The 15708-nt window shown below is 35.5% G+C and overlaps 1 protein-coding gene across 4 annotated transcripts in view; it reads left to right on the forward strand.

Moving 5' to 3' along the window:
* LOC121387770 (probable serine/threonine-protein kinase kinX) overlaps positions 1 to 9170 on the forward strand; it is a 33586-nt gene extending 24416 nt beyond the window's left edge. For 3 of the 4 annotated variants that reach the window (XM_041518973.1, XM_041518975.1, XM_041518974.1), the window contains 3 exons: positions 2055 to 2176; positions 3347 to 3451; positions 7193 to 9170. In XM_041518973.1, coding sequence (XP_041374907.1) covers positions 2055 to 2176; positions 3347 to 3451; positions 7193 to 7196 — 231 coding nt within the window. In that variant the 3' untranslated portion in view covers positions 7197 to 9170. The remainder of the gene's footprint in view (positions 1 to 2054; positions 2177 to 3346; positions 3452 to 7192) is intronic. The other variant, XR_005959876.1, reaches the window with a different exon arrangement.
* Positions 9171 to 15708: the final 6538 nt, after the last annotated feature.

The raw sequence follows: 15708 nt of genomic DNA on the forward strand, positions 1-15708 counted from the left end.
TTGATATACCAGTACCTGGAGGGACGAATGCTCATAGTGATTTTTGTCACCCTAGAGATGGAAAAAGTATGATAGCATTGCAGGACTCGCAGCTTTCTGTGTGTATCGACCTGTTTTATGACCCTACCCCCATTTCCTCAACAGTTATATTTGTACAGAATTGCTAAAGGGTGACTATATTAAAAGCATTGTAAAATATTTGTCAGGCCATTTAAGAATACATATATATGTAACTTTTAACAGGTCTATGAACTAAAAGCTGTGTATCATTGGTTAACTATACTCTTTTTTTTTTATGCCCATTGGGCTATTTCTTGTTCCAACCAGTGCACCTCAACTGGTATATCAAAGGCTGTGGTATGTGCTATCCTGTCTGTGGGATGGTGCATATAAAAGATACCTTGCTGCTAATCGAAAAGAGTAGTAGCCCATGAAGTGGCACACCGACTGGTATATCAACTGCCGTGGTACGTGATATCCTGTCCATGTGATGGTGCATATAAAAGGTCTCTTGCTACTAATGGAAAATGTAGCGGGTTTTCTCTCTAAGACTATATGTCAAAATAAACAAATGTTTGCCATCCAATAGCCGATGATTAATAAATCAATGTGCTCTAGTGGTGTCGTTAAGCAAAACAAACTTCAAACTTCTTTTTTTTTATAGCTGAAACTGTCCAGATCTTTGAGATGTGTTTGGCCTGGCAGGGGACATATGTATTGGTTTAGTAGTACTTTCAGAATGCTCGTTATTGTATAATTATAATTACAGGATCATTTGTAAATATTATGCTTACAGGATCATGTTTATTATTATTGTGTAATTATTATAATTACAGCATCATGACTTATTATAAATTGGTAAACATAATTACATGATTCTGGTTATTATTATTTTGTATTTATTATAATTACAGGATCGTGATTATTATTGTTTTATCATTATTATAATTACAGGATCATGACTTATGATTATTTTGTATTTTTTTATAATTACAGGATCATGACTTATTATTATTTTGTATTTTTTATAATTACAGGATCATGACTTATTATTATTTTTTATTTTTTATAATTACAGGATCATGATTTATGATTATTTTTTATTTTTTATAATTACAGGATCATGAGTTATTATTATTTTTTATTTTTTATAATTACAGGATCATGACTTATGATTATTTTGTATTTGTTATAATTACATGATCATGACTTATTATTATTTTGTATTTTTTATAATTACATGATCATGACTTATGATTATTTTGTATTTGTTATAATTACATGATCATGACTTATTATTATTTTGTATTTTTTATAATTACATGATCATGACTTATTATTATTTTGTATTTGTTATAATTACAGGATCATGACTTATTATTATTATGTATTTGTTATAATTACAGGATCATGACTTATGATTATTTTGTATTTTTTTATAATTACAGGATCATGACTTATTATTATTTTGTATTTTTTATAATTACAGGATCATGACTTATTATTATTTTTTATTTTTTATAATTACAGGATCATGATTTATGATTATTTTGTATTTTTTATAATTACAGGATCATGAGTTATTATTATTTTGTATTTTTTATAATTACAGGATCATGACTTATTATTATTTTGTATTTTTTATAATTACATGATCATGACTTATGATTATTTTGTATTTGTTATAATTACATGATCATGACTTATTATTATTTTGTATTTTTTATAATTACATGATCATGACTTATTATTATTTTGTATTTGTTATAATTACAGGATCATGACTTATTATTATTATGTATTTGTTATAATTACAGGATCATGACTTATGATTATTTGGTATTTTTTATAATTACATGATCATGACTTATTATTATTTTGTATTTGTTATAATTACATGATCATGAGTTATTATTATTTTGTATTTTTTATAATTACATGATCATGACTTATTATTATTTTGTATTTGTTATAATTACAGGATCATGACTTATGATTATTTTGTATTTTTTATAATTACATGATCATGACTTATTATTATTTTGTATTTACAGGATCACAGAACAATATCATTCAGAGAAAATTACGACGATTTGAATGATAAAAAAAAAAAGTGGCTTGATAGCGTCATTCAAGAACGCATTGCTCTGGAGAAATTCTGCCACACTCTAGTTCCGTAAGTATCCAAGTCAGCACACCAGGGTTGTTCCACGATTGATGACTCGGGGTGAGTGGGGTGGGTGGGTGGGGAGGGTGGGGTGGTCCGTGATTATATTGTATGCCTGGTGAGTCTGCCCAATGCATGATTCAAATACTGCCAAACAGCTACATATAGGATTGCAGACGAATCACTACACATTTTTACATGGATTACAACTAATTTTGAGGGTAGAATGATGTCAATATATGGTAAAAAGGTCTCAGGTTAGAAAATGTTTCCCGAATATCTATATAATTTTTGCCAGAATTTGAGGTTTTGCTCTAGGTCTCACTACACAGATGTCATCTGCCATTGAAACCCATGTTAAATTGCCCAACTTCAAACGAAGATTGCCAGTAGAATGGGTTCTCGTTGGCACTAACAACATACACCATTGCGAACATACATTATATAAGCATTTATTTTCAATCCAAAATTGAGAACATTTCCGTCTCAGTTTTTTGCTATATAACCGCATCTGGCTGTAGTACCGGTCCAAACAGGTGGTTCATTAACCGATTCACTCCGGCTGTCACTTGCGCTATATACCCATGTCCCAAAAGGTCGATGCACAATATTACAAAATAACATGGGTAAAATACAGCCAGAAGGCTTACCATTAAACATACATATTGTTTTAATTCTTCACCATTTCCTAGAAGTGAATATGTGAACCATAACATGTGTCATAATTAGGAACTATAGTGGACCGTCATCAATGAACTCTCAACCAGAAGTGATCTGTGTAGTGAGACCCTAGCTCTAGGGGGGCAGTTGCTCCCCCTATCCCCTACCTTTTGTAGTCCACTATTCAGGTTCTGGGGTTTTTTGTTTGTTTTTTTCCTTTAGTTTTTTAATTCTACTATTTTGTCTACGTGTTTACTGGTATCTGATGCTCGACTGATTTGTGGTCAGTCTGAAATCGATCCCCATTGATGGGACCGTTGGGCTATTTCTGGTATACTAAAGGTCGTGGTATATGCTATCCTGTGTGGGATGGTACATACATTTGTATAAAAGATCTGTTGCTACTAATGTAGCTGGTTTCCTCTCTATGACTGTGTCAAAATCACCATATGTTTGACATCCAATAGCAGATGATAAATAAATCAATGTTCTCAAGTGGTTTCGTTAAACATTTTTCAGTTCCGCCTCTCTGCTGTCAGAAAAGCTGACATTTGAAACACAGAGAAGACTTGAGATAGAAGACTGGCTGAACGAGAGACTTCTTCACAAAACACCGGCCACAAGGTAAGATGAGTGGCAAAACACCAACCACAAGGTAAGATGAGTGGCAAAACATCAACCACAAGGTAATATGAGTGGCAAAACACCACCCACAAGGTAAGTTGAGTGGCAAAACACCACCCATAAGGTAAGATGAGTGGCAAAACACCACCCATAAGGTAAGATGAGTGGCAAAACACAAACCACAAGGTAAGATGAGTGACAAAACACCAACCACACTGTAAGATGAGTAGCAAAACACCACCCACAAGGTAAGATGAGTGGCAAAACACTGACCACAAGGTAAGATGAGTGGCAAAACACTGACCACAAGGTAAGATGAGTGGCAAAACACTGACAACAAGGTAATATGAGTGGCAAAACACTGACAACAAGGTAAGATGAGTGGCAAAATACCGGTCACAAGGTAAGATAAGTGGCAAAACACCAACCACAAGGTAAGATGAGTGGCAAAACACTGACCACAAGGTAAGATGAGTGGCAAAACACCAACCACAAGGTAAAATGAGTGGCAAAACACTGACCACAAGGTAAGATGAGTGGCAAACTGCCAACCACAAGGTAAGATGAGTGGCAAAACACTGACCACAAGGTACGATGAGTGGCAAACTGCCAACCACAAGGTAAGGTGAGTGGCAAAACACTGACAACAAGGTAAGATGAGTGGCAAACTGCCAACCACAAGGTACAATGAGTGGCAAAACACTGACCACAAGGTAAGATGAGTGGTAAAACACCAAACATCAAGGTAAGGTGGGTGGCAAAGACCGACCACAAGGTAAGGTGAGTGGCAAAACACCAACCACAAGGTAAGATGAGTGGCAAAACAGCAACCACAAGGTAAGATGAGTGGCAAAACACTGACCACAATTTCTGTTTCAATACATATCAAATCATAATGTCCACTCGCGAATACATATCCAATCATCATTTCTGTTTTAATACATATCCAATCATCATTTCTGTTTTAATACATATCCAATCATCATTTCTGTTTTAATACATATCCAATCATCATTTCTCTTTTAATACATATCCAATCATCATTTCTCTTTTAATACATATCCAATCATCATTTCTGATTTAATACATATCCAATCATCATTTCTGATTTAATACATATCCAATCATCATTTCTGATTTAATACATATCCAATCATCATTTCTGTTTTAATACATATCCAATCATCATTTCTGTTTTAATACATATCCAATCATCATTTCTGTTTTAATACATATCCAATCATCATTTCTGATCTAATACATATCCAATCATCATTTCTGATTTAATACATATCCAATCATCATTTCTGTTTTAATACATATCCAATCATCATTTCTGATTTAATACATATCCAATCATCATTTCTGATTTAATACATATCCAATCATCATTTCTGATTTAATACATATCCAATCATCATTTCTGATTTAATACATATCCAATCATCATTTCTGATTTAATACATATCCAATCATCATTTCTGATTTAATACATATCCAATCATCATTTCTGATTTAATACATATCAAATTATCATTTCTGTTTTAATACATATCAAATCATCATTTCTGTTTTAACACATATCAAATCATCATTTCTGTTTTAATACATATCAAATCATCATTTCTGTTTTAATACATATCAAATCATCATTTCTGTTTTAATACATATCAAATCATCATTTCTGTTTTAATACATATCAAATCATCATTTCTGTTTCAATACATATCAAATCATCATTTCTGTTTTAATACCCACTCTCGGGATTACATACAGGGTATTTGTATTTACTGGCTTTTCTGTTTTTTGCTCAGTATAATATGTTACACAAATTAATACACTAGGAGTCAGCAGCTTTGAGTGTTTAACCACTTGAGGCCTATGTTTACAGATAGCAGTCGGGGCTGATTTTTCACCACCATCACTATGCCACTGTGGCCAATGGTTACAGGGTTGTCATTAATAGGGGTCAGTCCATGATTTTTCACTGCCATTTTAATAAATTGTCACTGGGTATGGAGTGCGAGTGCGAATAATTTTTACATGCTCATATACCACTAGAGTTTCGAGCATGTCCGTCCCGAGCCTGTCTCTGGGTAGCCAGGGGCTTGTCCCGGGACAGAAAAATAATTAAGCAGACAATTTTGAAATTTACATCCAAAAATTAAATAGTAGGCCTTTAAAATTTTTATGCGCATCTCTAATTAATATAATTAATAAAGAAAATTCTACTCATTAAATTTGGTCGCTAGATTAGATCGGGTGGTGAAAAAGAAATTAGATAAGATCAGTGGCCTGACTCGGGATGGAGGGGGGGGGGGGGGGGGGGGTAGAGTTGAAGATGGGCAGAATTTTGAGAATAGCAATTAGTAAAAAAAAGTTAATAGAATTTTTAAAAAAAAGAAAAAAGAATTGACTGCTCGGTTGAATATTTATATAATTTGGAGCATTTTAGAAGGACTGGGTATGGAATCAAAAAGAATTAAAATGCTTCCCGACTGAATGTTCATATACATTCAATGTATGTATTTTACAATCTAATTTTCACATATTGCAACCCTGTTATAGATGTGCATTTGTAAGCTGGTTCCTGATTGGTTAATACGTGTAATTATCTTATCAATGTATAATGTTAGTACATGTGTATTTAAAGGGACATTCCTGAGTTTGCTGCAATGTTTCAGATGTTATCAACTAACAGACTTTTTGACGACTTTAATTACATATCAAATATATTTTTCTGCATAAATTATTAGTGGCTGTATATTAAACATGTTTCTGGTTGTTCTAATATTTGTACTAGGTTAAATTTCATTTCATTTCCTAAAAAAAAAAATTTTGTATGTACGAAATTATTTGAAGACAAAATCCAGTTTGGGCTTCTTACTAATATTAAGACAACCAGAAACACATTGAATATACAGAAACTGATATTCTAAACAAGGAAATATATTTAATATGTAAGTTTAATAGTAGAAATATTTTATTAGTCGGAATCATCTTACAATGCAGCAAACTCAGGAATGTCCCTTTAAGACAGGTCAGGTCATAGAGCTTTACATGCACATTCAGAACAAGCTGTTGTAGCGCACGCCCCTTTAAGATAAAAACCAATGACTTTTGTATGCACATGATTGTATCACATGATCTGACTTTAGCAATCTGTAATTTTATTTCCACGTTATTTCTGAAGAGCACTCAACCAATTAAGCTAAATCCCACTCCCCCCCCCCCCCCCTAAAATGAGCATTTGTAAGCTTGTTCGTGATATTATCTTACCTTATCAATGTATAATGTTAGTAAATTTAAGATAAAACCACTGACTTTTGTATCAACATTATTATACAGTGAAACCCCTCTAACCTGGACACCCTTGAAACCAAGACAGATGTCCAGTTATAAGAGGTATCCAGTTTAGAGAGGTTGTGTTCTGTCCTGGGGCCTAATTCAAAAAACTCTCTTAGGCTCTGCTAGACAACAAAGCATCCTCTTTGCAAGTCTTTTAGCATTGCACTGCGATATCGCAAAGTTGCGAGAGTTTAGTGAATTAAGGCCCCGGCTTTTAAAAAGGGACTTTGTAAAATGTCCAGTTTTGATGGAATTTCCGGTTTACAGATGGTCCGGTCTTCAGAGGTTTCACTGTATCACATAACATGATTAGCTATCTGTATTTTCATTTCCTTGTTATTTCTGATGACATCACTGGTTTATAATAATTATAGTTTTTATGTTAAATTTCAGGTGAACAGTGTGGTGTGAAGATAAATCCTATATTGTTTCCAGCAAGCTGTTCAAGGAACACTCATTACCTATGTTGTGTATCATTACCTGTGTATATTGTATCATTACCTTTGTAGTGTATCATTGTCATAATCTGTGTAGTGTATCATTACCTATGTAGTGTATCATTACCTGTGTATATTGTATCATTACCTATGTTGTGTATCATTACCTGTGTATATTGTATCATTACCTATGTTGTGTATCATTACCTGTGTATATTGTATCATTACCTATGTTGTGTATCATTACCTGTGTATATTGTATCATTACCTATGTTGTGTATCATTGTCATAATCTGTGTAGTGTATCATTACCTGTGTATATTGTATCATTACCTATGTAGTGTATCATTACCTGTGTATTGTTATCATAATCTATGTAGTATATCATTACTTATATATAGTGTATCATTACCTATTTGGTGTATCATTTACCTATTTAGTGTATCATTACCTATTATATGTATAGTGTATCATTTACCTATGCAGTGTATTTTTACATATACAGTGTATCATTACCTATGCTGTGTATCATTACCTATGTAGGGTACAATTACCTATGCAGTGTACAATTACCTATGTAGTGTATCGTTATCTATGTAGTGTACAATTACCTATGTAGTGTATCGTTATCTATTTGTGTATCGTTACCTATGTAGTGTATTGTTACATATGTAGGGTATCATTACCTGTGTATTGAACCAATACCTATGTAGTGTATCGTTACCTATGTAGTGTATCGTTACCTATGTAGGTATCATTACCTGTGTATTGAACCAATACCTATGTAGTGTATCGTTACTTGTGTAGTGTATCATTACCTATGTTGTGTATCATTACCTATGTTGTGTATCATTCCCTATATGATGTATCATTACCTATGTAGTGTATCATAACCTATGCGGTGTATCATTACCTATGTTGTGTATCGTTACCTATGTTGTGTATCATTACTTATGTAGTGTATCGTTATCTATGTAGTGTATCATTACCCATGTAGTGTATTGTTACCTAAGTTGTGTATCATTACTTATGTAGTGTATCGTTATCTATGTAGTGTATCATTACCTATGTAGTGTATTGTTACCTAAGTTGTGTATCATTACTTATGTAGTGTATCGTTATCTATTTAGTGTATCATTACCTATGTAGTGTATTGTTACCTAAATTGTGTATTGTTACTTGTGTGGTGTATCATTACCTATGTAGTGTATCATTACCTATGTAGTGTATCATTACTTATATGGTGCATCATTATCTATGTAGTGTATCATTACCTATGTAGTGTATCATACCTATGTAGTGTATCATTATCTATGTGGTTTATCTTTACTCAGAGGTTCTAGAATATGGTGGACTGATACCCGAGGTCAGTGGTTTTTGGAACTGGGCCAGTAAAAGTTACTCTGTGTGATCCCAATAGCAAGTGGTCAAAATATATATATATCTACGCCAGTACGATCCTACGAAAACAAAAGAAACATCTACAAGTCATTTCTTTCGATCTGCTGTCACATGCAATATTTCACTAACAAATAGTTTGCCACCAGTAATCTTTGACATACCGATATAACTTTATTCAAGTTATGAAGTGTAATCGTTGAAAATACAAAAGTTTATTGTTTGCTGCCATTATCTTTTTTACACTGGAACCCAGTTTTGTTGCTCCAATACTAATAGTAATACAGTGCAAACATAATATGCAAAATGGTAACCAGTCTTTTATTAGTTTTAGTTTGCATAACTTTAAATGTGTAAATTATTAATTTAAGTTATAAAATTGCAAAAAATAATTAAGTACACAATATCATAAAATAGATAATAAATTTAACAAAGTACCTACCATACATTGAAAAATTACTAAATTGTGTGTGTGTGTGTGTAAGCCATAAACTGTAATGCATATACACTTTATGCTAATAAAAGGTTCTTGTTTCTTTTCTGGTTTGTTGTGTTTTTTTTGGGGGGTAGGAGGAGTTCCCATTCATAAGTAAATATAAATATATACTCATTCATAAGTGATAAAATATTAAAAGCCCAGTAGTAAAGCGTTCGCTTGATATGTGATTGGTTTCGGATCAATCCCCGTCAGTGGGCCCATTGGGCTATTTCTCATTCCAGCCAGTGCATCACAGCTAGTATATCAAAAGCCATGGTATTTGCTCTCCTGTCTGTGGGATGGTGGCTTTGTCTCGATCCAAACTAAAGAGCAACTGCAAACCAAAAGTCCTGGCTATATTGGATGTCAAACACAAGGTAATTTGACATATAGTCTTGGAGAGGAAACCTGCTACATTTTCCCCATTAGTAGCAAGGGATCTTTTATATGCATCATCCCACAGACAGGGTAGTACATACCAAGGCATTTGTTACACCAGTTGTGGAGCATTGGCTGGAATGAGAAATAGCCCAATGGGAATCGATCCTAGACTGACCGAGCATGAAGTGAATCCTTTACCACTGGGTTAGGTCCTGCCCCCTGATAAAGAGATGAAGTCAAATAATGGCGACACAATATCATGTCGTTTAAGTTGGCTTTTATGGACGATCTCTTTATTAGGTATGTTTTCACAATTATAAGCCAGTCCTAAGAGAGTGGCAGTCCTCCTATAGGCGGTGCAGAAGGGATGAAATAGTTTTGTCTGGCATCGGACATACTTACATTACCCATTCATTCATTAGGTATGTTTTCACAATTATAAGCCAGTCCTGAGAGTGGCAGTCCTCCTATAGGCGGTGCAGAAGGGATGAAATAGTTTTGTGTCGTGCTGGCATCGGCAATACTTACATTACCCATTCATTTATTAGGTATGTTTTCACAATTATAAGCCAGTCCTGAGAGTGGCAGTCCTCCTATAGGCGGTGCAGAAGGGATGAAATAGTTTTGTGTCGTGCTGGCATCGGACATACTTACATTACCCATGCATTTATTAGGTATGTTTTCACAATTATAAGCCAGTCCTGAGAGTGGCAGTCCTCCTATAGGCGGTGCAGAAGGGATGAAACAGTTTTGTGTCGTGCTGGCATCGGACATACTTACATAACCCATTCATTTATTAGGTATGTTTTCACAATTATAAGCCAGTCCTGAGAGTGGCAGTCCTCCTATAGGCGGTGCAGAAGGGATGAAATAGTTTTGTGTCGAGCTCGCATCGGACATACTTACATTACCCATTCATTTATTAGGTATGTTTTCACAATTATAAGCCAGTCCTGAGAGTGGCAGTCCTCCTATAGGCGGTGCAGAAGGGATGAAATAGCTTTGTCGTGCTGGCATCGGACATACTTACATTACCCATTCATTTATTAGGTATGTTTTCACAATTATAAGCCAGTCCTGAGAGTGGCAGTCCTCCTATAGGCGGTGCAGAAGGGATGAAATAGTTTTGTGTCGTGTTCGCATCGGACATACTTACATTACCCATTCATTTATTAGGTATGTCTTCACAATTATAAGCCAGTCCTGAGAGTGGCAGTCCTCCTATAGGCGGTGCAGAAGGGATGAAATAGTTTTGTCGTGCTGGCATCAGACATACTTACATTACCCATTCATTTATTAGGTATGTTTTCACAATTATAAGCCAGTCCTGAGAGAGTGGCAGTCCTCCTATAGGCGGTGCAGAAGGGATGAAATAGTTTTGTGTCGTGCTGGCATCGGACATACTTACATTACCCATTCATTTATTAGGTATGTTTTCACAATTATAAGCCAGTCCTGAGAGTGGCAGTCCTCCTATAGGCGGTGCAGAAGGGATGAAATAGTTTTGTGTTGTGCTCGCATCGGACATACTTACATTACCCATTCATTTATTAGGTATGTTTTCACAATTATAAGCCAGTCCTGAGAGAGTGGCAGTCCTCCTATAGGCGGTGCAGAAGGGATGAAATAGTTTTGTGTCGTGCTCGCATCGGACATACTTACATTACCCATTCATTTATTAGGTATGTTTTCACAATTATAAGCCAGTCCTGAGAGTGGCAGTCCTCCTATAGGCGGTGCAGAAGGGATGAAATAGTTTTGTGTCGTGCTGGCATCGGACATACTTACATTACCCATTCATTTATTAGGTATGTTTTCACAATTATAAGCCAGTCCTGAGAGTGGAGTATAGGCGGTGCAGAAGGGATGCAGTGTCGTGCTCCTATAGGCGGTGCAGAAGGGATGAAATAGTTTTGTCGTGCTGGCATCGGACATACTTACATGACCCATTCATTTATTAGGTATGTTTTCACAATTATAAGCCAGTCCTGAGAGTGGCAGTCCTCCTATAGGCGGTGCAGAAGGGATGAAATAGTTTTGTGTCGTGCTGGCATCGGACATACTTACATGACCCATTCATTTATTAGGTATGTTTTCACAATTATAAGCCAGTCCTGAGAGTGGCAGTCCTCCTATAGGCGGTGCAGAAGGGATGAAATAGTTTTGTGTCGTGCTGGCATCGGACATACTTACATGACCCATTCATTTATTAGGTATGTTTTCACAATTATAAGCCAGTCCTGAGAATGGCAGTCCTCCTATAGGCGGTGCAGAAGGGATGAAATAGTTTTGTGTCGTGCTCGCATCGGACATACTTACATAACCCATTCATTTATTACGTATGTTTTCACAATTATAAGCCAGTCCTGAGAGTGGCAGTCCTCCTATAGGCGGTGCAGAAGGGATGAAATAGTTTTGTGTCGTGCTCGCATCGGACATACTTACATGACCCATTCATTTATTAGGTATGTTTTCAATTATAAGCCAGTCCTGAGAGTGGCAGTCCTCCTATAGGCGGTGCAGAAGGGATGAAATAGTTTTGTGTCGTGTTCGCATCGGACATACTTACATTACCCATTCATTTATTAGGTATGTCTTCACAATTATAAGCCAGTCCTGAGAGTGGCAGTCCTCCTATAGGCGGTGCAGAAGGGATGAAATAGTTTTGTGTCGTGCTCGCATCGGACATACTTACATTACCCATTCATTTATTCTCAAGAAGGATCCTCCACCTCAGTGTGAGCATTGTCAGTGTATTTTGGTGGAGTGTAATCATCTGATCCAGACTAGAAACGATATATTCGAAGCAAGGGATGTGGTGGAATCCTTTAGATTCCACCCTGAATTTGTACTAAAGTTTTAAAAAGAAACTGGATTTTATTCCAAATTTATATTTACTTTTCTGTAATATTTGATTTGTAACATGAATTTTACCTTTATAACAAATGTGATATGTATTATTTTGTACAGCTCTTTACACTGTCTTTGACTTAACATTTCAAATTTCATGTACCACTACACAGCTCTATACACTGTTTTTAACCTAACCTTTTATTTTTACCATTGTATGACACCCAATAGCCGATGTATTATTTGTGCTGGGGTGTCTTTAAACATCCATTCAATTCAATTCAATTCACAATTATAGTATTATTAAATAATTTTAACAATTAGGCTAAATAAAGTAGTTTTTTTTTTTTTTTTTAAAGTCCATGGTCAAGTAAATTTTCTTTAAAAGTGTCAACGGAACAAATATATCATGGCGTTATGTGTTTTTTGATAGGGTTAGAGAAAGATATTAAATAAAAGAGAAAGGTATTGTCAAAAATTAGGAAAGTTAAAGTTATTTTGTTTAATGACACCACTGGAGCACATCGATTTATTACTCATTGGCTATTGGATGTCAAACATTTGAAGGAAAGAAAGAAAGAAATGTTTTATTTAACGACACACTCGACACATTTTATTGACGGTTATATAGCGTCAGACATATGGTTAAGGACCACACAGATTTTGAGAGGAAACCCTCTTGCCACTACATGGGCTACTCTTTCCGATTAGCTGCAAGGGATCTTTCATTTGCACTTCCCACAGGCAGGATAGCACAAACCATGGCCTTTGTTGAACCAGTTATGGATCACTGGTCGGTGCAAGTGGTTTACACCTACCCACTGAGCCTTGCGGAACACTCACTCAAGGTTTGGAGTCGGTATCTGGATTAAAAATCCCATGCCTCGACTGGGATCCAAACCCATTACTTACCAGCCTGTAGACCGATGGCCTAACCACAACGCCGGTACATTTGAAGGAATGCATGCAGTGTTACATATTACGTGACGTCACATACCATCTTTTATCATGGAATGATGCAATGCACATGTAGCAATGGCTGTCTATGACAAGACTAATTAACCAATGAAAAGCCTGCATAGCCGTCTAGGGGACATGAGCTAGGCAGTTTTTCTAGCACAGCTTACTGCCCGTTTCTACTGGTAGATTAAACTAGAAAACCATGCCAACTATATCAACTTTGCTGTATCGTCATGTAATTTTTTGCTGGCTGCCATTTTACTTCTTTTTTTATTTTTTTTATTTATGAAATACGTATACCCTCCATACGCATAGGAATTGAGTTAAGAATGATGAAAACTAAAACATGAAACCAAGTTTGTATATTTGAACATATTTTAATTATTAAAACAACTTTATTACATCTGTGAGAGCTATAAAAACAAACAATAACTGAATGTATGGTTGTGGTGGACATATTCGTCCCTAATCATGAAACAATGATAATATACATGTACATGTCATATAAAGTCTCAGGGGAGACAACCCCAACAAAAAAATATTTCCAATATGTATACTCTCCTGTACCACAACTACATCCGGTGTACTACATACATCCGATGTACTCCGTGTCTGCACTGCAAAAATCTGCACACACAATTTTATATATTAATAAACATCAGTTTTCCTGAGCAAATAAACACAATTATCTCCCCTGTAAATTATCTCCCTTCAGGATCTTGACAGAGGTAACAAAAATTGATTGGTTCTCAGCTACCAGCTGACGTTCAAAAATGAATCAAGTCTCAAACTTGCAACAACAATTTAAAAAAAAAAAATGAAATAAAAATAATAACACAACTAAATATGCCAACACATTTTAAAACTGGTGCTTGTTTTAAATGGTGTAAGAAGTGTACGTTGATTCACTTCAATGAAAATCTGACAAATATTCAAAAGGCACACAATGTTTGTTTAAGGGGACTAACGATAAGCTAAGCCTTCTGTGATTGTTTCCGACTAATAAATCCTTTTTAAGATACATATTAAATACGTAAAGAATATAATACATGAGTGGCCGTTAGATACCAGGGGCCTAATTCACTAAACTCCCACAACTTTGTGATCTCGCAGTGCAGTGCTAAAAGACTTGCAAAGAGGATGCTTTGTTGTCTAGCAGAGCCTAAGAGACCTTTGTGAATTAGGCCCCGTTTATCTTACGAGTTGTTTTCAAACGTATGTAACGAGCAAAAGAGTATACTACATACGAATGTAGTATTCTATTTCTTACATGTCCTAAAAAAAATCCGGGTTTTATCAAATTTAAACATCTTTTCCAAATAAAACCCATTTTAGGGCTTGCAGTCAAAACTTATGTGTCACAGAGTAATCAGTTTCAGGCAATAAATTTCGATTGTGCTTCTTCTTGTTTTTCTATGGATGATGTGACAGTGGTGCCTTGGTCATCATCTAGGAGTAGCCAGTAGTATCTCTTTGAATTGTATCACACATATGTGTGTTATTAGTATGTGTTATAAAAAAGAATGTTTCAATGGGTGTGTAAGAAATTAGTTTTTTTCTTAATTAAGTACAAAATAATTTGGAGACAAATTCCAGTTTCGGTTACTTCCAACATTAAGACGACAATAAACACATCGTATAACATACCAGTACAGACACTGATATTAATCTAAACAAGAAAATGCATGTACATGATATCAGATCAGGTCAGGTCATAGGGCTTTACGTGCACATTCAGAGCAAGCTGTTGTAGTGCACGCCTGTCCTGGGCACAGGTGCCGGCCTTAGCTGGCTCCTCTGTCCAGGACAGGAAAAGGGTTGGGGGTGGGTGGGAGAAGGGACTGCCCACACTGGCAGGTGCAAGAGAGCACCAGCAGCCCAAACAGTCGGTAGCGGGTGGGGTGGGGGTGGGGTGGGGGTGGGGTGGTGGGGTGGGGGGTGGGGGGGATCGAGGGTACATGATATGTAATTTGACTTCTTAAAAGGGCTTTGTTAGTCGGAAACACGCTACTAGGGCAGACAACTCAGGGGGGGGGGGGGAATGGTGTCTTAAATTTAAAGCAACTGATAATGACAACATCTTAAAAATTATCTCATATATATATATGTTTGTAAACTACTTTTCAGCAATATTAATCATCACAGGTCGAATTTACAAATCCTGTTTATGTCTTACACGCGTGTAACTATATACATTTACAATGCTTAAACACCTGCGCTTAAGAAAAAACAGGCTACGTAAAATTTGGCCCTACATGTATGTAAACAGCTTCTTGAATTTTAATTTTTTTTTTCGATAATGAAACAGATTGATTGCTTATATATATTTGTTTTGGACAATTAATGACATTAATTTTCGATAATCCATATCAATTGCTAACAATGTGTTGTACCATTCGTATCAC

This window comes from Gigantopelta aegis, chromosome 13 (genome assembly GCF_016097555.1).
Source record: "Gigantopelta aegis isolate Gae_Host chromosome 13, Gae_host_genome, whole genome shotgun sequence".
Taxonomy (NCBI): Eukaryota; Metazoa; Mollusca; class Gastropoda; order Neomphalida; family Peltospiridae; genus Gigantopelta; species Gigantopelta aegis.